The 23,440-nt window shown below is 44.8% G+C and overlaps 1 protein-coding gene across 1 annotated transcript in view; it reads right to left on the bottom strand.

Annotated features, from left to right (window-relative positions):
* SLIT2 (slit guidance ligand 2) overlaps positions 1 to 22,790 on the bottom strand; it is a 469,229-nt gene extending 446,439 nt beyond the window's left edge. The window contains exons 1-3 of the mRNA XM_025209503.1: positions 22,722 to 22,790; positions 22,062 to 22,133; positions 20,841 to 20,912 (exon numbers count right to left, since the gene is read on the bottom strand). Of these exons, the coding sequence (XP_025065288.1) occupies positions 20,841 to 20,905 (65 nt within the window). The 5' untranslated portion in view covers positions 20,906 to 20,912; positions 22,062 to 22,133; positions 22,722 to 22,790. The remainder of the gene's footprint in view (positions 1 to 20,840; positions 20,913 to 22,061; positions 22,134 to 22,721) is intronic.
* Between the last annotated feature and the right edge of the window lie 650 nt (positions 22,791 to 23,440).

Raw genomic sequence — 23,440 nt, 5'->3', positions numbered from 1 at the left:
GGGGCTGCTTCAGCAGTCCAGCTGGCACAAGGGGTAGTGTCCCCAGGTACCAACTGGCTGGGCCCCAGAAGCTACTTGCCAGGGCAGCTTTTTATACTGCTGGAGACAGCACAGGTGTCTGGGAGAAGATCCGGGAGAAGCCAGGCAGGGTTATTTTGCCCCACATGGCACAATTTGCTCTACAACAAAGTGCATGTCCAAGCACGTGTGCTGAGGCAAAAAAGCCCTGGCTCAAATCTGCACCACTTCTATAGCAGCTGCTGTAAGCACACGTGCTTGCATGTGTGGATGCGCCCACAGGGTTTAAATCCTGAGAACGGAACCTGACAAAAATACAAGATGCCTAGTCCTGCTGTACAGAAGTATTTTCATACTATATTTTGAAAAAAGGGGCATCCAAATGGAGAGGTTGGAAGGGGGAATGGAGTACAAAGTGAAAGGAATAGAATTGTTGTGAAAATAAGAGGAAACTAACAAAATGACAACTATCTTGCTGTTTACATCCTGTCACAAAACAAATGTACACCTCAATTAGAAAAAAAGAAAAAATCGGATCGCAGGTGTGTAACAAACAGAACTGTATAAAACAGGAGAGAAGAGAGATTTAGAAGTCATTTCTATGCTCCAACCCAGAAACAGTTCTCTAAGCCATTCCTAAGAAATATTTGTGACCCTCTCAAGAAACTTCCAATCTTGGAGATTCCTGAAATGATGTATTTTAATGCTTAACTATCCTTACAGTTACAACTTTCTTCCTAATGTTTACTGTTTCTTTGTTATTGCAGTATAAGCCTGTGCATATCTGTTCTGGGACTTAAAACACTTACTTGAACAAAAGTTTAATGATAATGTATCATTAGTTATATTATTCAATTTTGCCACCTATGTACAAAATTCACGCATACACAAAAAACCCACACTTCAATGTAATGTTGTGAAGGCAGATCAGTAACATTAAGATACTACATGGAGACTGCAGATAACCCAAGGCTATGCTTTATACATCTAAAAGTTCAAAGTTAACCAGTAACTTAAAAATCCAAACATATTAAGGAATGAAACCATAAAGTGAAAACATCCTAATAAGCCCCAACTCTGAATAACTGTTACAAAGACTTCTTGATTCCTAGAGTCCTAGTCCTGGGGCTATTGGTGGTGTTACAATGAAGAATAGGGGAGAGGAGCCAACACAGCCCTTTAACCAAATAATATGGTATGGAACTAGCCTTGTGATAGATATAATAAAGCTGGGAAGTACAAGAGTAAGAGGACATGACAAAATAACAAGCAAGCAAAGATGACAGGCTCCTTCAGGAGCCAACTAGATGCTTTTATAGTCTAGCCTTGAGAGAAATATTACTGCTGGGCTAAGTACAGACATTTGGGGAGGTTAATTAGGTTAAAAATGGCCGCCCAACTTAAACTTTGCTTTTCCCAGTACTGACCTTGCACTTACAGACCTGATCTCAGTGACTGGTAATCAGTTTAAAATTGTAACTGTACAGAAGACCCAGGCATACAAGCCAATCTAAAATTGCAGAATCCAGTTTAAGGTAAACTTAGATCTATGTAGTATTAAACTTATCTGATTTAGTTCAAACCAATGCATGGAACTTCAGGGCTAGGGACAGACATTACACATAAACCAGTTTAAGTGATCAGAAACTGGTTTAAACTTGTAACAGAACAGACATTCAGTGCGCATAAACCAGTTTCAAAATGACTGAAACCAGTTTGAGATAAACCTGCTTGAATGTCATATAAGACTTAACTGATTTCACTCAAACAGGTTCATACAATGTCTGTTCCAGACCCCTTCTTGGTTTAACTTAAACCAGAGTCCCCCACCATCCTGGCACGCTTTCTGGGCAGGGCTCTCTGCTCCAGCCAAGCAGGGCCCCACCCCTCTGCGCCCCAGCTAGAGCAGGGACAGGCAGGGGAAGGGGTCTGCCAGGCACTCCCTGCTTGCTGCTGCAGCGGCAAACCACCATGGCCTCTGAGACAGAGTTGGGGGTTATTCTCTCCTCTACTTCCACTGCCCCTGGGGGACTGCAGCTAGGTCTGCCCACCCCAACCACCATCAAGCAGCAGAATAAGCCCCCTCCCGTCCCCTCCACCAGACATAGGAGGGATAACCACCATCCCTGTCCACCCCTCCAAGGGGCCCTGCTGCCAGCATCTGGCCCTGCCAGATGTGGACTGGCTAAGGAAAGGGCTTCCCTGGCCCACTCAGAGCTGCCGGCAGGCCCCAAGTCCAGCAGCCGCCACCACCACACCTCTTGCCCTGTGCAGCATCCAAAGCTGCAGCTGCACAAGCAGCTGTGGGCTGGCCGGGCCAGGGGGGCTGCTCTCCCTCCCTGCCTCCAGCTGCCACTGCCGTGACCACCACCACAGCCACAATGAATCGCTGGGGGGTGGGGCGGGGGGGGAGCTCCTGCCCATGCATGGAGCTCCAGCTCCTGGACACCTTGGAAGCCGGAGGCACCCAGGTGAAAGACTTCAGTCTGGGGACTGCAGCTCAAGCTCCACAAATGGGGCAGAAGCCACAGGGCTGAAGCCCCTCCCCCCCTGCCGTGCCTCCCAGAGCGACCCAGGAGTTGCAGGAATGGGAGGGGGAGTACCTGCTGGAGGCAGGGGGAAGATGGCTTGGCCCGGCAGGGCTGTTTTTCTCTCCTCGCCTCCAGCTGTGGCTCGCCTCCAGCTGCAACTCAGGGCTGGGGGACCTTCCTTCAGCCCGGCATGAGCTTCCTCCATTCCACTTGGTCTGCTGGGACAAGCCAGTTTCCACTCACCTGCAGCAGTTACTGGGGCAGGGGGGCCTTCAGCCCTGTGGCTTCTGCCCTGCGTGTGGAACTCCGGCTGCAGCCCCTGGACTGAAGCCTTCCACCTAGGCGCCTTCCAAGGTGCTCAGGAGCGGGAGCTGGAGGGAGCTTATTCTGCCACTCAGCAGCAGTGCTCGGGGCACGCAGACCTGCCTGTGGTCCCCTGGGGACAGTGTTGGTAGTGTGGAGAATAACTCTCCTCCCTGCCCCCTCTGCCTCAGGGGCAATGGCAGCCCACCACTGCAACAGCAAGGGGGGAGCACCCAGCAGACCCAGCTCAGGTTCCTGCTGGTACAACAGGGAGGTGAGAATTAAACCACTGTCTGGCCAGTAAGCCCAGACTGGTCATGCCCTCCCAGCACAGCTTTCCTTCAGACAAAGGCATGCTCTAGCACCCCCTGGCGCCCAGCCTGAGCAACTGCAGGCATGTGCCCACATTTTCTCAGTCCAGAGGCAACATCCTGCAAAAGTTGAATCAATTCAGACTTAAGCTTTCTGAATGTCTGTCCTTAGCCCTATACACTTTCCCTGCACAGCCCCAGGGCTGGGAAAACCCAGACACCAGTTCCAGATCTAGGGCTGCTCTTTTCACACCTCTGCCTCTCCCTCCCTCAACCACAATGGGCTATATTTTGTCCCCACACCCCCTTACTTCCTCAGCCCAGCCCAGGTGTCAGTTGGCAAAGGATCTAAAAAGTAGCTCCCGATCCCCACAAGCCTCCCTGATTGCACCAGACACTCTTCAGCCCCAGAAAAACCCTGTGGATTGTGCCTGTCCCCTCCCAACCCCATCCATGGGTTGGCCTCCTACCCCACCCTTTGCACGTTACATCTGCTCCCCATCCCCTGGCAGATCCCTGATCCCCTCCAACCCCACTAACCTTCCACCCAATTTTCCTATCACATACTAATGCAGATCAGGCATCAAGTCTAATGCTAATTCCAGTTTAAGAGGAAGAATTCTGATTTGAACAATGACAGACACACACCCCACAGACTTAAAGTCACTGAATATAAGAAATGGCAGATGATCAGACCCACAATCTACTCCGTTTTAAATGCCAGGTCAGTACACTCTGTTTCCAATGTTTGGAACCTTCGCTGGGACCACTGCAGACAAACTGTCATTAATTCATGTGTACTTCTTGTTGCATTGATAAGAAAGGTGCTAAGAAAGACATGGTTTTGATGCATGCACCTGGAGTATGTTCTTGGAATCCTCCAGTTTGAGAAATGTAATATCATAACAGCAATTAAAGCTAAATATTTACAGAGAAAAGTCCCAACACTGTGTTCTGCAAATTCGAGACCATGCCATAAAAGGAAGGATATAACAAGAAATCCTTATCTTATTCAATGTTAAGAGTTTTGTTTTTCAGGTTTCTTTTGTGTAATATAAAAACCTGAAATAATATATGAGGTGAGAGCTTATTACATAATAAGGAGAGAGTAAACTAAAAAGCTAAAGCATGGTAGAAAACTTTTGGTTCATTATTTGGCAGCATTCACTGGGAAAACGATGATGGATAATATGCATAATATGGATTGGGAATGTAAGCAAATAAGTGACTCAGAGAAGCACAGAAGAGGGAACTGCAATGAGATATGCAAAAAGCTGATTCTTGTGAGGAGCTATAAATGAAAAGAAAAATAAGATCTCAAAAGACAGGACAGAAGGGAAAGGGACAAGCCCAAGTGTTCTCAGAAGGATGGAATTGTAAGTCTGAGTCAAGGGTGGAAACAATAGGGCCGTGTGAAACACCATTATTTTGTTTCGACTTCCGTTTCACTGTTTTGAAGGGACAGTGTTTTGTTTCATTTCATCAAAACCGCTTCGGTGTTTCAACGCATTTCAATATTTTACCCATAGGCTATAATGGGGAATTATAAAAATGCCTAAAACTTTGTCATTTATTGCCTGATTTGGATAAAAATTGCAGAGATGGTAGCCCCTTCTGAGGGCATGAAGCCTGCCAAGTTTTAAAAAGATAGGTGCAGAGGTTTCTGTAAAACCGCACCTCAAGGCAACACCATGGTTGGTCAAAGCCGGGAGCCTGCCGCTGCTGCCAGGGACTGGCGCTGGGCACAGCCCGCACCCAACGCTGGGGAAGATTGATTCTGCCACTGGTCCCAGGTGGCAGAGGCAGCCTCCTCTCATCCAGCGCACAGATCTAGAGGCTTGTACCCCAGGAGGCCTGCAGGGCTGTGCCGGACTCCTCCAGGTGGTGCAGGTCCCTCGATCTGCATGCTGGATGACAGGAGGCTGCCGCTGCCGCCAGGGACTGGCGCTGGGCACAGCCCGCACCCAACGCTGGGGAAGATTGATTCTGCCACTGGTCCCAGGTGGCAGAGGCAGCCTCCTCTCATCCAGCGCACAGATCTAGAGGCTTGTACCCCAGGAGGCCTGCAGGGCTGTGCCGGACTCCTCCAGGTGGTGCAGGTCCCTCGATCTGCATGCTGGATGACAGGAGGCTGCCGCTGCCGCCAGGGACTGGCGCTGGGCACAGCCCGCACCCAACGCTGGGGAAGATTGATTCTGCCACTGGTCCCAGGTGGCAGAGGCAGCCTCCTCTCATCCAGCGCACAGATCTAGAGGCTTGTACCCCAGGAGGCCTGCAGGGCTGTGCCGGACTCCTCCAGGTGGTGCAGGTCCCTCGATCTGCATGCTGGATGACAGGAGGCTGCCGCTGCCGCCAGGGACTGGCGCTGGGCACAGCCCGCACCCAACGCTGGGGAAGATTGATTCTGCCACTGGTCCCAGGTGGCAGAGGCAGCCTCCTCTCATCCAGCGCACAGATCTAGAGGCTTGTACCCCAGGAGGCCTGCAGGGCTGTGCCGGACTCCTCCAGGTGGTGCAGGTCCCTCGATCTGCATGCTGGATGACAGGAGGCTGCCGCTGCCGCCAGGGACTGGCGCTGGGCACAGCCCGCACCCAACGCTGGGGAAGATTGATTCTGCCACTGGTCCCAGGTGGCAGAGGCAGCCTCCTCTCATCCAGCGCACAGATCTAGAGGCTTGTACCCCAGGAGGCCTGCAGGGCTGTGCCGGACTCCTCCAGGTGGTGCAGGTCCCTCGATCTGCATGCTGGATGACAGGAGGCTGCCGCTGCCGCCAGGGACTGGCGCTGGGCACAGCCCGCACCCAACGCTGGGGAAGATTGATTCTGCCACTGGTCCCAGGTGGCAGAGGCAGCCTCCTCTCATCCAGCGCACAGATCTAGAGGCTTGTACCCCAGGAGGCCTGCAGGGCTGTGCCGGACTCCTCCAGGTGGTGCAGGTCCCTCGATCTGCATGCTGGATGACAGGAGGCTGCCGCTGCCGCCAGGGACTGGCGCTGGGCACAGCCCGCACCCAACGCTGGGGAAGATTGATTCTGCCACTGGTCCCAGGTGGCAGAGGCAGCCTCCTCTCATCCAGCGCACAGATCTAGAGGCTTGTACCCCAGGAGGCCTGCAGGGCTGTGCCGGACTCCTCCAGGTGGTGCAGGTCCCTCGATCTGCATGCTGGATGACAGGAGGCTGCCGCTGCCGCCAGGGACTGGCGCTGGGCACAGCCCGCACCCAACGCTGGGGAAGATTGATTCTGCCACTGGTCCCAGGTGGCAGAGGCAGCCTCCTCTCATCCAGCGCACAGATCTAGAGGCTTGTACCCCAGGAGGCCTGCAGGGCTGTGCCGGACTCCTCCAGGTGGTGCAGGTCCCTCGATCTGCATGCTGGATGACAGGAGGCTGCCGCTGCCGCCAGGGACTGGCGCTGGGCACAGCCCGCACCCAACGCTGGGGAAGATTGATTCTGCCACTGGTCCCAGGTGGCAGAGGCAGCCTCCTCTCATCCAGCGCACAGATCTAGAGGCTTGTACCCCAGGAGGCCTGCAGGGCTGTGCCGGACTCCTCCAGGTGGTGCAGGTCCCTCGATCTGCATGCTGGATGACAGGAGGCTGCCGCTGCCGCCAGGGACTGGCGCTGGGCACAGCCCGCACCCAACGCTGGGGAAGATTGATTCTGCCACTGGTCCCAGGTGGCAGAGGCAGCCTCCTCTCATCCAGCGCACAGATCTAGAGGCTTGTACCCCAGGAGGCCTGCAGGGCTGTGCCGGACTCCTCCAGGTGGTGCAGGTCCCTCGATCTGCATGCTGGATGACAGGAGGCTGCCGCTGCCGCCAGGGACTGGCGCTGGGCACAGCCCGCACCCAACGCTGGGGAAGATTGATTCTGCCACTGGTCCCAGGTGGCAGAGGCAGCCTCCTCTCATCCAGCGCACAGATCTAGAGGCTTGTACCCCAGGAGGCCTGCAGGGCTGTGCCGGACTCCTCCAGGTGGTGCAGGTCCCTCGATCTGCATGCTGGATGACAGGAGGCTGCCGCTGCCGCCAGGGACTGGCGCTGGGCACAGCCCGCACCCAACGCTGGGGAAGATTGATTCTGCCACTGGTCCCAGGTGGCAGAGGCAGCCTCCTCTCATCCAGCGCACAGATCTAGAGGCTTGTACCCCAGGAGGCCTGCAGGGCTGTGCCGGACTCCTCCAGGTGGTGCAGGTCCCTCGATCTGCATGCTGGATGACAGGAGGCTGCCGCTGCCGCCAGGGACTGGCGCTGGGCACAGCCCGCACCCAACGCTGGGGAAGATTGATTCTGCCACTGGTCCCAGGTGGCAGAGGCAGCCTCCTCTCATCCAGCGCACAGATCTAGAGGCTTGTACCCCAGGAGGCCTGCAGGGCTGTGCCGGACTCCTCCAGGTGGTGCAGGTCCCTCGATCTGCATGCTGGATGACAGGAGGCTGCCGCTGCCGCCAGGGACTGGCGCTGGGCACAGCCCGCACCCAACGCTGGGGAAGATTGATTCTGCCACTGGTCCCAGGTGGCAGAGGCAGCCTCCTCTCATCCAGCGCACAGATCTAGAGGCTTGTACCCCAGGAGGCCTGCAGGGCTGTGCCGGACTCCTCCAGGTGGTGCAGGTCCCTCGATCTGCATGCTGGATGACAGGAGGCTGCCGCTGCCGCCAGGGACTGGCGCTGGGCACAGCCCGCACCCAACGCTGGGGAAGATTGATTCTGCCACTGGTCCCAGGTGGCAGAGGCAGCCTCCTCTCATCCAGCGCACAGATCTAGAGGCTTGTACCCCAGGAGGCCTGCAGGGCTGTGCCGGACTCCTCCAGGTGGTGCAGGTCCCTCGATCTGCATGCTGGATGACAGGAGGCTGCCGCTGCCGCCAGGGACTGGCGCTGGGCACAGCCCGCACCCAACGCTGGGGAAGATTGATTCTGCCACTGGTCCCAGGTGGCAGAGGCAGCCTCCTCTCATCCAGCGCACAGATCTAGAGGCTTGTACCCCAGGAGGCCTGCAGGGCTGTGCCGGACTCCTCCAGGTGGTGCAGGTCCCTCGATCTGCATGCTGGATGACAGGAGGCTGCCGCTGCCGCCAGGGACTGGCGCTGGGCACAGCCCGCACCCAACGCTGGGGAAGATTGATTCTGCCACTGGTCCCAGGTGGCAGAGGCAGCCTCCTCTCATCCAGCGCACAGATCTAGAGGCTTGTACCCCAGGAGGCCTGCAGGGCTGTGCCGGACTCCTCCAGGTGGTGCAGGTCCCTCGATCTGCATGCTGGATGACAGGAGGCTGCCGCTGCCGCCAGGGACTGGCGCTGGGCACAGCCCGCACCCAACGCTGGGGAAGATTGATTCTGCCACTGGTCCCAGGTGGCAGAGGCAGCCTCCTCTCATCCAGCGCACAGATCTAGAGGCTTGTACCCCAGGAGGCCTGCAGGGCTGTGCCGGACTCCTCCAGGTGGTGCAGGTCCCTCGATCTGCATGCTGGATGACAGGAGGCTGCCGCTGCCGCCAGGGACTGGCGCTGGGCACAGCCCGCACCCAACGCTGGGGAAGATTGATTCTGCCACTGGTCCCAGGTGGCAGAGGCAGCCTCCTCTCATCCAGCGCACAGATCTAGAGGCTTGTACCCCAGGAGGCCTGCAGGGCTGTGCCGGACTCCTCCAGGTGGTGCAGGTCCCTCGATCTGCATGCTGGATGACAGGAGGCTGCCGCTGCCGCCAGGGACTGGCGCTGGGCACAGCCCGCACCCAACGCTGGGGAAGATTGATTCTGCCACTGGTCCCAGGTGGCAGAGGCAGCCTCCTCTCATCCAGCGCACAGATCTAGAGGCTTGTACCCCAGGAGGCCTGCAGGGCTGTGCCGGACTCCTCCAGGTGGTGCAGGTCCCTCGATCTGCATGCTGGATGACAGGAGGCTGCCGCTGCCGCCAGGGACTGGCGCTGGGCACAGCCCGCACCCAACGCTGGGGAAGATTGATTCTGCCACTGGTCCCAGGTGGCAGAGGCAGCCTCCTCTCATCCAGCGCACAGATCTAGAGGCTTGTACCCCAGGAGGCCTGCAGGGCTGTGCCGGACTCCTCCAGGTGGTGCAGGTCCCTCGATCTGCATGCTGGATGACAGGAGGCTGCCGCTGCCGCCAGGGACTGGCGCTGGGCACAGCCCGCACCCAACGCTGGGGAAGATTGATTCTGCCACTGGTCCCAGGTGGCAGAGGCAGCCTCCTCTCATCCAGCGCACAGATCTAGAGGCTTGTACCCCAGGAGGCCTGCAGGGCTGTGCCGGACTCCTCCAGGTGGTGCAGGTCCCTCGATCTGCATGCTGGATGACAGGAGGCTGCCGCTGCCGCCAGGGACTGGCGCTGGGCACAGCCCGCACCCAACGCTGGGGAAGATTGATTCTGCCACTGGTCCCAGGTGGCAGAGGCAGCCTCCTCTCATCCAGCGCACAGATCTAGAGGCTTGTACCCCAGGAGGCCTGCAGGGCTGTGCCGGACTCCTCCAGGTGGTGCAGGTCCCTCGATCTGCATGCTGGATGACAGGAGGATGCCGCTGCCGCCAGGGACCTGAAGACCGGGCGCCTGCCGCTGCCGCCAGGGACTGGCGCTGGGCACAGCCCGCACCCAACGCTGGGGAAGATTGATTCTGCCACTGGTCCCAGGTGGCAGAGGCAGCCTCCTCTCATCTGGCGTGCAGATCCAGGGGCCTGCAGCCCCATGAAGGGAGGTTGGGAGAGCCAGGGCTGTGCTCTACCTCCCACCACAGGGCTGAGTTCCATGGGGCTGCGCTCCCCACTGGGCTGAGCTCCATGCAGCTGGCGGAGCTGCTTGGAGCGCGGCCCTGGCTCTCCCCTGCCTTTTACCACCAGGCTTCTTTGAAACTTGAAACGTTTCAAGTACCATCATTTCGTTTCAAAGCTGTTTCGAAGCTTTGGGGGGGGCGGAGGGGGAGGACTGGCAGGGGAGTCAGGCATTCATTAGGCCTGGTTAACCTATTTTAGATTGGATTAGCACAGGCTGATCTAAACTTAAGTCACCTCTGAGTTGAGCTAACTTAGATCAAGTATGCCATGTTTAGGGAGGTTTAAGCCCTGTGAACTTCTGCACAACCAGGCATATAGACAGACCTAACCTTGGTTAGATCAAATATAAACATTATGCTTATACCCAAAGATGTTTACATGGAAATACAAGTTTACTTCTGCAAAACTGGCCAGGCACGCCTACAAAAGTTGGAAGATTTCAGAAAAACATCTCAACTGACTGTAATAGAAGTTGCTGTAATGTATTGGGATCAGAGGCCTACCAAGGGATCAGAGATGAGCATTACAGACTACAGAGAACAATAAAAGGAACCTCTCAAAAATACACTAACAGGTAAAAGCCTCTTCATAGTGGTGTATAGGAATGTAAAAGTATGAGTCATTAAATTAAGAGTCAGGCAGCCAAGTCTCCCTTGCAATATTTTTTAAGTTTACTCACAGTATTCTATACATTTCAGTTTTTTTGCAATTAAAATAACCTCCACTATACCGGTTCCTTCTTTTAAGTATACTATGGTAATTCTGCTTCTTATTACACAATTGGCCTGAAATGCAGAGGTAAAAAAAAAATAAAAATAAAAATAAAAATGCCATTGAAAAAGGGTTCTTAGAACCATGAAGAGTTATAGAATAACTTTTATATTTGCTATCTTAAATAACACTTTATTATAGACTACAACTAAAGCTTTACTGCAAAGAATCAGTATCCACAATATTACTTAAATAAGCAATATCTTGGGTAACAATATGGATTTTAAAGCAAAAATCCAGATGCAATATATTATTACAAAGCAAGAGTTGGTTTCAACATTTTGCAACAGTGCAAACTATCCATTTCAGAAAAGTAAAAAAGGAGAGCATCCAGCAAACACTGTCACAAAAGATGAGTACAAAACAGATGTGGGAAAAATAAACAGCCTTCCTGCCTTGGAATTTGTAAAAAGGTCTGCAAAGAGCAAACAGGACTTCTCACTGCAGTTTGACTTCCAGACCCGTAAATAGAGTCCCATGAGAAACTACTCATAGATGAAAAAATATATAGCTAGAAGTAAATGTTGGAAATTTACACTGAATGTTTTCCAGGATATAAAGCTATCCATGAATTTTAGCAAGCATGCAGTATTATTCAGGAATTGAAATTTTGCTATATTAGCCTTTCAAAAGTGACTATTTTAATAATGTTTCTTCGTAAACACTGTATTCAACACTTGGTTGTATTCAATTGCTATGGCCCAAGTTTAATGCCTTTTTACCAGGAACTTTACAGAACTGAAAATTTTGCTAAAAGAAATTTAAAAGAAATTCTTAATACAAGATAACTACTGTAACAATTTTTTTTTTAAATTACAAATACAGGTGCCGCTGTACAAGTATGTGAGATAGAGTCTGCATTCCTTTGCAAAGCGATTAGCACCACAGGCTTCTTGGTCTCCTCCCTGCTCCAAGATAAGGAATGTGCTATGTACTGCCCTTAAACCATGTAGGATTAGCTAGGAGAAGGATTTTTCACATCCGTGATTAACAAGAAATAACTGTTTTCTCCCTTCAGGCCTGTTCAACACCATATTCTACACCTGAACTCATTTACTTTTCTGCTACCTACAACAAATGTCTGGAAAAATTAACCCTTTGAGCACTGATTCTCTAGAGTGCCATCTTAAGCATTTAAGGGATTATAAAATCTACTCAAAATACAAATATAATAAAAATAATGTTTACATTAAAAGGGGAGACATCAAAACAGTTTAAGTCTAGAAAATACAATTTTATACCTTAAAAAACTACTTATAATATCTCCAGTTAAAAAAGCAAGTCACTGGCACAGAAACGGGGCTTGCCTCATCTAGTTTTATTAAGCAAAATATCCCTTATTTCATTGTAGCAATTAGGATTTAATTCAGAACATATTTTTACCAAGTGAAAAGACAGAGTCTCATTATCAAACAGAGAATGTGAAATTAAAGGAGACTTTGGTATACTAAGTAGAGACCTACTTTGCAGTGGGGGTAAGAGGGAGGTAGAATAAATTCTGAGTAAAAATATACTATCATAAAAAGAAAACCCAAAAATAGCCCCTTTTTAAGGAATTACTAAACAATGCGGGTAAGGCTGGAACTAAAATTGCTAGAAGAAGGTAAAGTATTAGTGGTGCAAAGTACTTAAAGACAGCAATACACTTTATTTTATCAATTACTTTTGATAAAATTAAAAAGTGCAACACCCATAGTAATAACACATGAGTTATGGAACTGAACTAACTGCTGCACAGTTAACATATAAATAGTTTTCATTCAAAACCCAATTTTTCTATCCCTAAACTTCTGAACCCTCATCTTGATTACACCTCTTTGCTCCTGAGACCTAGAAAACAAATTAGATACAACTCAGATATACAGTTAATTATGCCACCTAACCAAAGTACTTTAAAATTTCCCAGCACTTGCTTTCCCCTCCCCCCAAGATTCCTATGACTCCAGCAGCCAGGGCACACAAAAACCCAAACTTATTTCAAAAGAAAAGTATGTTTCTATCTATCTGGAAGCAAAAGAAAATTTGAAACATGAACCCTGAAGGCTCAGAAGCAAAAAAAGTAGTAATTCAGACATTAAAAATGTCTAAAATTATCAGACACAAGAGCACATGAAATTCTCAATCCTGTTCATAGAACTTAGAGTTCATAATGATTCTCTTTATAAAGAATTTCACTCATTTGCCTGCTTGTAACTCAAGTGTCTGGGGTAAAAAGCAGCAAAATTATGTCATGGAACAATCCTGATGAAATGTCACATATAGATCTATTTAATCTTTAGGCGGTGTCCAGTATGGCAGGAAAAAGTAAAGTAATACCAGTCAACAGTTGAAGGTCATGACCATTACTATGAAAACTTACCCACTGACCCTGGCATAAATCACTTTTTTTTTTTTTTTTTTTTTTTAAGTAGTACTAATCTGGGGAAGGACAGAGGAGAAATAATATTCTTCTATTTTATATATTCATTATATTATGAAAATAGTACCCACAAAACTCTTTAAAAACAAACACACACACACACACACACAAAAGACTCGGACAGTCACTGAACTCAGTTTTCTAACCCTTCAGCAAAACTATTACCCCTTCCTCTATTTTTCTCCTTCCCCAGTGACTGGCCAAATAGGTAGGTTAACATATGCTTAACAAGATTTACCATAATATTTCCACTGTATTTTTTCTATTTTAGGGTCCATTAAGCATCTTAATCCACCATCCACCCTTTAGAAGTCATGTAGACTAACTTCATAGGTTTTTCCAAAGCTTTATTTTCTGTAAAGTGCTACTGACCTTTCCCCTTCTCACATGATTTTATACTTCTAACAGTGAATGTTAATCAATAGGGGTTTGTTTTCATCTCATACTAAGAAACTATTTCATATATCCAACTATTCATGCTTTTGTAAAGTCAGATTTTCACTCAAAATTTTGGAAATACAGAAGTGAAAACTCATTTGTATTTTAGCAATATAATCTGATAGCTGCTACTACAGACCACATGCATTTTTCAGGCTCTATTCTAATCTCATAAAGCAGTCCTAACCACATATGGTATCTTTAGCCTTGGCCATTTTTCATATCTTCAAAATCTGGTACCATACAACCTCTGAATGCAGTATCAGACTTAAGATTCAAGTTATATGAACTTTTAAACAAAAGGTTAGGGTTACACTCTGGCAATACAAACTGTGATTTTTTTCTAGATACAAAATTAGGAAACAGAACAAAGTACTGTTCTTAGTTAGATTTTCTTTCCTTATGGCTACCTATTTACTTAGTGTGGGCTGTAACATAACAGTGTGTCAGTTTAAGTTTTAAATTATTCATCCAGAATAAGAACAGCTTAAGTGACTTTTAGTGCTACTGAGTCTCTCACATTTTCATGCAACTACTCTCTTCATCATTAGTTCAAGGAAATGGTATTAATGCAGTTTGGGTATGAGAGCTCATTCCCAAATTACTAAATAAAGAAAAGATATTCCATTCCCTAACCAAGCTGAATCTATAAGTTTTGACCAAGTAATGCTTAAAAATGCATTACATCAGTGCCTGAACTTTGCAACAAGACAGAATGAATAGAATAAAAATCCAAGTATTGTAAAAGAACTAGATGTTTCATTAAAAAGACGTTTTTCCAAAGGCTATCAAATCTATATATAATATATAAACCTAACTAACTTTGTTGAATTTCAAGAAACCTGAAATTGCTGCCATGGATGAACATAAAAGCTTTCTTAATTCAAGCTCAGAATTTGAAAGTTTACAACATTATCATCATATTTAACTCTGAAAAACAGATTCAGGTGAATAAGTTTGCATCCTAGTTTTTAATAATTGAGTATATAAGCAAGTTTACTAGCAATATTTCATGTTAATTCCTTCTACAAGAGTGCCTTAGAGTTACTAAACTATGAAGTGGTATGCAAAACACCAAGGCTAGGGACAGACATTACACATAAACCAGTTTAAGTAATCAGAAACTGGTTTAAACCTTTAACAGAACAGATGTTCAATGCACATAAACCAGCTTGAAAATGGCTGAAACTGGTTTGAGCTAAACCTAGTTAAATGTAGTATCAGATTTAACTGAATTAAGTCAAACAGGTTTACACAATGTCTGTCCCAGATCCCTTGCTAGTTTAAGATAAACCAGTCTCCCTCAGCATCCCGGCATGTTCTCTGGGCTGAGTGGGGATCTCTGCTCCACAGCAGAGTTGGCCCCTCCTGTCTGCTCCCTGGCTGGAGCTCCGGCAGAGACTGCAGGCTGCTCTCGCACATCCCCTCACCACTCCCTGCTAAGCAGGAATTTCCCCCTGCCTTGCTGAGAGGTGTGTGTATATTAGCTAGAGGACCACATGCTGTCTATGGTCCATGCTTTGGCAGACAGGACAAAGGCAGAATCAACAGGTAGCTAGTAATGTCCCTCTGTTGTGTTGTTAATGGGGTGACAAACACCCAGCTAGGGGTGATAAACACTGTTATCAATTCCCTGCTGGGCTGGTGGGAGGGGGGAGGAAAGAGGGGAGGAACCCCTCCCTACTCAGAGCCTCCTGTCTCCGCCTGGCCAAAACCCCCTCAGCTCAGCATTATGGAAGGGAAGGGAGGGCTGCTCTAGTGCCCCCCGGCTTCTAGCCTGAGCCACTGCAGGCACGTACCTGCATATCTGGGATGTCTGTGCAGTTAGAAACTGATTTAGCCTAGCTAGGTTAAACGAACCTGCAAAGATTGAATCAATTCAGGCTCAGACTTTTTGAATATCTGTCCCTAACCCAAGCAAAAAAACAGTTTTAAATTTCAAGGGCCCAATCCAGCAAGTATTAATGCACTTAATTAATCTTGTGCATAGTCCCTGGAAGTCAGTAGGACTCCTTTGAATCCAGTTATTCACCTGCATAAAATCAGGCCCTTAATCATCCTTTTAAAGGGCTACTGCTGTCCCTACCACATTCTCCACTCAATGTTTAGAAAAGGGAGAATTCTAACAGCTAGTTCTTCTCAGCACCCTACTGTTTCCTCCACTGAAGTCATCCATCCCCATGGTTAGCATACTTTGGATGTTAACTATGATATCTGGATAATAATCTTACTGGTTTAACATTTTAATTTCATGTATAAAAAAGGCTGACTCTACATTTAGAGTCTAAAAATCTCTATATGTCTAAATCTTTTTTCTTTTCTTTTTTCAAACCACAGCAGCTTTTTTTGGGCAGGGGAGGGGGGGGCGAAATCACATATAGTAATATTATTCTGCCCCATGAATTACTAGATTAGACTTTCTGGTTAGATTTCCCTGGAGAAAATGGGAACTATGACCAACATGCGCGTTGACTTAAAAGATATTTGCAGAATCAAAGCCCAGAGGCCAAGTTTTACCATTCTACATCAGCAAGAAGACAGTGATTTCTCCAGATCTAACTCAGCCCACTACCATATTATAAATCTTTGTAGTGGAAATCTGAAGTCTTGAGAAACTGTTACATCTAGAAATCTTCAGATATAGGAAATGAAGGAACTACAAAAGTCACTTACATAGGTGAGCTTTTTGAACTGTAATAGCTATCTCCTCCTCATGTAGAATCTCTCATTTCCTAATACTTCAGCTATTGCAAAAAAACACAAAAAAAACCCCACCCTAACAAATGCAAGAAACATCCATCTATTAGATTTCCACCACTGTTCAGAAGAACTTTTTGATAGCAACAAGATTTTTCCAAACAACTCTGGAATCATCATCTGGGAAAAAGGGTCCAATTCACTAGAAAGGATTTTGTTCAGTTCAAATTTTAGCTGCCAGATCTCTTTTTGGTAAAGCAGGGAGTACAGAAGAGAGTTAAGTATTAAGATATTAGTACTGTCATACAAACTGGTAAAAGAAAGTGTTTTTGCCTTTTTATAAATCCTTGTCAATGATTTAATAAATAAATAAATAAATAAATAAATAAATAAATAAAATCAAACTTTTTCTCATGGTCCCAACTGTTATGCAATAGAATGTACTACTCTGGCAAGTTACTGTTTTCTACAATCCAGATATTTGTTTAAAAAAGGTTATAGGCAACTTCATCTTTTCTTTCTAGGCCCTGGTACACACCAAGTAACTTCACCACATGCAGCCCCACTTATGAATGAAGGTACATTGTTACCCTTTATATTTATGAAGAAAGTCTTGTAAATGCAAACCAAATGTTAGCAAGTACAATAATTTATCCCCTAATTTGTGCGTAGCCTTAAAAAAATGGCCAACAGATACAAACTGTCCCATTCACTGAAGTTTAATAATAATTGTTTCAAATGCCCCCATAGTTAGCAATTTCACTGATTACTTTTAAACAGAAGAACATAATGTTTGCTTGAACAGTTCAGGTGACTCTCTTTGCTTGGACATATCTCCTCCCTGACCACTAAACTTTCCAGTTTTCACTCCTACCATATCTCCACAATCTTCTAAAATGCAGTGAGGTATTGTCAGTACTATTATATGCAGCCAGCTGAAAACTGAGAATGTTGACAGCATAAATTAAAATGCATGTAGTACAAGATGCAGGCACAACTCCATTAATGACTAATATTTTGATTTTTTGCTTCAATAAAGTAAACAGTCCTTTTTTTTTTCTTTTTTTAAATCTGAAACTACCATTAAATGTCTTCAAGTTTCACAAGAATGCCATAACACGTAGAGTTATCTTGACAAGGAGTACATAAGGTCTTATTAGTTTTTACATATGCAATATCATTTGTGTATAACACATTACAGCAATTTTGCTGTGTTCCTTATTAAATAAAGCTGTATTATGTTTAGATGAAGTTAAATCATTAAAATATGTTATTTGATCTAAGTTATACCTGTGCATCATTAGCAGTTTTCAATCTTTTAGTTTTAGAACAGGGGTTCAAAAATTGTGTATTTTTCTTACACTCTCTCCCTATGGGATTTTGAAGGCACTGTGTACCTTTAACTCCCACTTCACATCTTCTGAAGTTAAGGGTACTCAGCACTTGGCACAGTTAAATCTATAAACCAATGCTTGGACAATCCTGCCCACCCAGTCAACTACATAAGTCTTTGGGCCCTTGGTGTAAAGCAGTGGTTTTCAACCTTTTTAGAATCAAGGCACCCCTCATTAGACTTGAAGCACCCCTCCACAATTTTTGTAAATTGAGCAGCACTCCATTTCAAGAGCTACTTTATTACAGTGCTTACCTTTTTTCAGAGGACCCAAGCAGTACAAGTAGAGAAGCTCCCCACCCACATACCCTGCCAAGAGGGACATGCTCTTATCTCTTCACACCTAAAGCCTGAGCCTGCCTTTATCTGGTTATCTCCACACATTTCCTGTGGCACCCTGCAAAGCATCTTGCTCCTTGGTTGAGGATCACTGGTATAAAGGACTACTTATGGAAGCTCTGGGTAGCAGGTTCAAGAGCCTCAGCAGAAAGAACATTTGTAGAGATTTGCATTTTATTTAGAAATGGGGGGTGGGGAGCGTGGAGATGCAGACACTTAATAGGAATGTTCATTAAACATTCCCAACCCTTAACACGGGCACAGAGAGACCTATTTGACAGAAAAAAAATATGTATGGTTAAGTAATAAAAACTAAATACAAGTTACTTCTGGGACTTCTGTTAGACATATTAAATAAATGAATTGCATCAAAAGTGGTTTAATAACAGCTGAACTTCCAAAAAATGTGGCGTTCTCCATTTAACACAGTGTCCTTGCTTTTTAATGTATAAAAAGGAAATATTTGAAGAGTGTATCCACAAGTTTCCTAAGAAATGGTTTTGAATTCCAGAATCCCAAGGAGATGAATTGGCTGTCATATAACAATGTGCCTCCATCAGATGGACTTGGCAGTTGTAAACAAAAAGAATTTTCTCAGCTTTTCCTCACAAATATGAAATATTTGCTCTGAGCCAACAGCTGGGGTAATTTAAAGAGACCCTGAATATATATTCAAAATTACAAGCCTTTGCTTAAGAACACCTAAACTGAATTCAGCAGAACTAAAAAAAAAAATCAACACCATCTAAAGGTGTTTTGTTAACATTGGTGTTCAGTTTTGTGTAGATGTACAAAACTTAAAGGTCACATTGGTATTTCTTGGTCAGTTTTCCAAATGAGATAAAGTTCTCCATTTGTCTGTTGAAGATAGTCATAAAACTGAATCCCTCCCCCATCTCCTTTGTTACCAGCACCTGTTTAAAAGTGCTTTCTGTTCATAACATTGAAAAAAATATAAAGTATCCAAATAGTCAAGTTAACAAAGCGAGTTGTTTAAGCCACCAAAAGGAAAAAGTTAAAAAGCTCCACCAACTTGTGTGCTAGATTTTTACATAAACCTGGCTAATACATTTGTTAATGTGTACAAAATTCTGATAAAAAACATAATGCTGAATACATTTAAGGCTCGCAATTCAAAATTCAGAATCTTTTGGAAATACTGCTATTTTATTGTACATGAAAGAACCTTCCTATTGGATATTCACACTGAATATTCTAAGCTACAGTGATTAAGATACTAAATAGTTACTGAATTATCTAGGTAATTTCAGGTGTTTTGTTGGCTACAGAATATTCAAAGCCTTATAACTTGATTTTACAATACGAATAAGACTTCTGTTTTGCTGGAAATACAGTTCCCAAAACAAGGCTTAGGAACATGCATTTTGGAGGGATTGTTTTGTTTTGTTTTTGTTCAGTGTTTTTTTTCCCCCAACTGTACTAAAGCAGGAATTCTAGAAGGCTACTAACCCTCCAGATCCTGTATTACATAACGGGACTTTTTTTTTTCTTTTTCTTTTTTAAGGCTCATTCCTCAACTTGAAACTAAACAATGTCACTCTCTATCATAATACGCAATTTATGTATTTCTATATTCCATAAAAGTTGGATTGCCAACTATCAGTTTAATTAGTTGAGAGTTCTACTAACTGTATGTAGACACATGACAAATTACAGGCAGCAGCTGTGGATGCAGTGCATGAAGCATAAATTAGGAAGACACCACAGGCCTGATTCTTCTCACTCACACTACTGTAAAGTAGGAATAACTTCAGGGAATAGGGGTATGCTGGGGAAGAAGAATAAACTGAGTCCAACTGCATGCTTCAGAGAAAGGTACAAAGAGAAGGCCTGATACTACAGTACTAAAGTTAAAAACAATTAAATTGGTATGTTGTATTACTAAAATATGCTTAAATAGTATGTAAGTTGTTAAACATTCTACGCAGGCCCACGTATTAATGTAGTATGTTAAAGGCATCTTGCTCTCTTTCAGTAATACTAAACAGTACGTAATCTATACATTTTTTTAAACTATTTTCATGTACAAAATACAAGTAGCAGTATCCTGTATAGTTTGGACTGAAGGACTGTAAAAAGGCCTACGTTGTACAAAACTAATGAAGTTTAAAAAGGCAGGAGCTCTCTTTCTACTTACGCATCCTAATGCATGTATTTGGCCTATGCTTTTGCTTTTTGAGAATCAGACTCCTGTCTCCACACTTTACACACACACACACTTTACAAATGGCAGAACTTACTTTAGAAGATAGCCAAACCCAAAAAGCATTATTTTTTCATTTAAAAAAATGCTACAGCAAAAAGTTTTATCTAACTTATTTAAAAAAAAATGCAAGTTGAATGTACATGTTGAATTTTTCCCTTCCTTATTTCATGGAACATAAATAGTAAACACTTTGTGACTAGTAATTATTACACCGTTTCTGGCATAACACATTAAACAGACACTTAAACATCTCTGAGACTGAAGTCTCACTTGCATCTCAAAAGTACAGAAAAGTTTTTAGAGTTATATTCTCATATATGAAAAGACTCCTATTTCTAAGAGTCCAACATTACATGAAATAGCCTTCATGGAAAGTGCAAATTTACATTTTGAATCTAGACTATTTATCCAATATTTTTCACCCATTGTATATACCAAATGAGAACCGTCTACTGCCCGTTTCTCAATAAGGAGTGGGAGTTTGAGTTTAAAAAAAAAAAAAAAAAAAAACAGAACAAAACCCGAACACTAGAAACCCCAAAGGCTGAGTGCCTTGAAACAACTGAAATGACAAAAAATTGTTATGTTGCCATACATTTATAATTAAAAATACTTACAGCCTCTCCAGCTCTTTTAGATCTTGGAATGCTCCCCTTTCAATAGTACTAATCTTGTTCTCCATGAGCTGACTGAAATGCAGAATATTATAGATAGTGAGTTTTAATGGCTATATGATTACTGGTTGCATTAACACCTGCTATTACAGCACTTCAGCAACTGGCAGCTTGAAACCATCTCACCTTTATTAACACTACAATTCTTATTCAGAGTGAGATTTCACATTATGTTTTGGACCTCTGTTGCCTAACAATCTACTGGGACACATGTCCACAAAAGGAAAAAAAATAGTCTTTTCCTCATTAGAAGAAATAAAAGTAAACCTTGAACATGCTCGAGAACTTTAAAGCGAAAGACAGAAAGAAACCACACAGTAAGCAGTAATGACACAAAAGTCCACGTCAGTATGTAACATGATGAATCTACTATCCAATCTGAGAAGCAAATTAGGATACATTACTCTAATGTGAGAATTAAAAAAATGTATCATGTAATGTAGTTTTATTTTGAAATGCTCATGGCATAAAATAGTTACAAATCTTTTCTGGCTTAGAAGAATTTTAGAGTTTAATTTTTTTAAACTCAATCCAAAAAAATCATTTAGCTTCACTAAAAGAAAAAACCCACAATATAGCAGTAATATCCTTTAAGCTCAAGTGTGCACCTAGCTAAAGTTAAATACCAACTTTTTATTTATGCAAAAAATATATAGTTTTAATTTCTCTCTTTGTAAGGGAGCTTTATATAAAATATAAATTAAGTTTCTAATATAGACATTTTAAGTAAAGTCAGTAGAAACACTTTCTATTTTTCTTCCTTTCTAATTTCCTTTTACACCAGTTTTGAGGTAGAAAATTATATCTTATAAAAATCAGCAATCCCCCTCAGATGAGTTTTGGTTAACTCAGTGCAAAACTAAAATTTTCCTTTTTGATTTTTTACCTATTACTGGGGAGGGGGGTGGGTGTTAAGTTTCATCTTATATTACCCTATATATAACTTTAAGGAAGTATTAAAAATCACAAGTAACTAGAGGTAAAGATGCTGCTATTCCATTTTTAAGACCTAGAGTTATTTCCTACCCCTTATTAAGTCCAGATATAGTAGAACAGGAGTTTGCTGTGCAGAACATAGGACTTTTTAAAACTAAAGATAACTTTTTGCAGCTTGTAAAATGTAAACTAAGCCATATAATGTTAAAAGGTAAAATAAGAACTTACAGGACTCGAAGGTGTCTTAGACCAGCAAAGTCAGTCTTGGTGATTCTTGTGATATTATTTCCATTAAGGTCCCTAAGAAGAATAATTAATTACATACTAAATGAAACTTTGAACAGAATTATTGCCTTTTAAAAATGTCTGAACATGAAATCAAACAAGATCACAGGATGCAATCAGCGATCACTCCTTAATACTAGCACTAAATGAAAGGCTTATCTTTAAAGCAGTAGTTTTAAACTTTGTAATAGGAGAACCTTATTAAGTCAACACTGCTTTCCCTTTTATGCCTTGTATTTTCACTTAAGCAAATTGATCATCCAAAAGTTAAATAATGAGCTAAACTGTTTTTGTAACCATGCTATCATTAACTAGAATATCACTAATATTAGGACAAAGGATATTAGCTCAATGCTTGAAAAGACAGAACTACAAAACAAGTTGCAGCAAAAAAATCAAGAGTTATCCAATACAATCTGTTAGGGTAGCTACTTTTTACTGTCTTTAAGAGAGGCCATGATAGCAAATGTTTTTTTCTGGGGGGAGAGAGGGGAGGAAAACTTCATCCTTGAAGATCTATGTTTACAAGCATTTACCCTCCAACAATCTAATGTTTGTATGAAAAAACACCCAAACTCCTCCTTTACACTACAGGAAACCCACCGTGACTGTGAAGTGCAAATGGTGTTCAGAGGCAATAATGTAAATAGTGTTCAGGTCTTGACACTTCTGTTCAAATTTCAGCACCACTTTCCTTTCTGGAGTAACAACGCCCTTTTCTGGCATCTTAGGTCAAGATCTAAACTTGCCTGGCTTCCAGTCATTACAAGCAAAACCACGCTTTGCCGTGGCTTGACTACTTCTTGATCCAAGCCACCGGGAAAGCAGCCTTGCACAGAAACCCCACAATTACAGATTATATGTTATCTTTGCGGGGGTGAGAAGGGAAGGAGAAAAAAAATCAATGCATTTCATTTTGACATAACCCAGCCAGACACCATCTCTACCCAAGTGCCACAGTTTGTTCACGGGATGGGGGGAATCCTAGTCACTTGAGCATTCATCTCCCAGGGTGTGCACGCACTGCTAGAGGAATCACGCCTTTAAAAACTGCTCTGAGCAGTCTCAAGAAGCTCTTCCTAATTCCTTCTCGCTTCTTTCCCTGCTCAAGTCTTTCGTTTTCCTGGAAGGCAAGGGGCAAGGCCACTGAAACCTGGCTGAGCTTTCAAAGAAGAGGTGGAGCAGCCCAAAGGCACCCACAAGGGTATGGGGGCTTGCTAGGCACCGTCCCGGCGCGGCTGGCGACAAGACGTGGGGCTAAACCCGCTCGGGGCAAAGCCGGGCCAGGGCCAGGGCCAGGGCCAGGGCCAGGGCCAGGGCCA

The sequence above is a fragment of the Alligator sinensis genome, unplaced genomic scaffold (assembly GCF_000455745.1).
Source record: "Alligator sinensis unplaced genomic scaffold, ASM45574v1 scaffold617_1, whole genome shotgun sequence".
Taxonomy (NCBI): domain Eukaryota; kingdom Metazoa; phylum Chordata; order Crocodylia; family Alligatoridae; genus Alligator; species Alligator sinensis.
The sequence above is the reverse complement of the archived record's forward strand: the minus strand, read 5'-3'. Positions and strand labels throughout refer to the sequence as shown.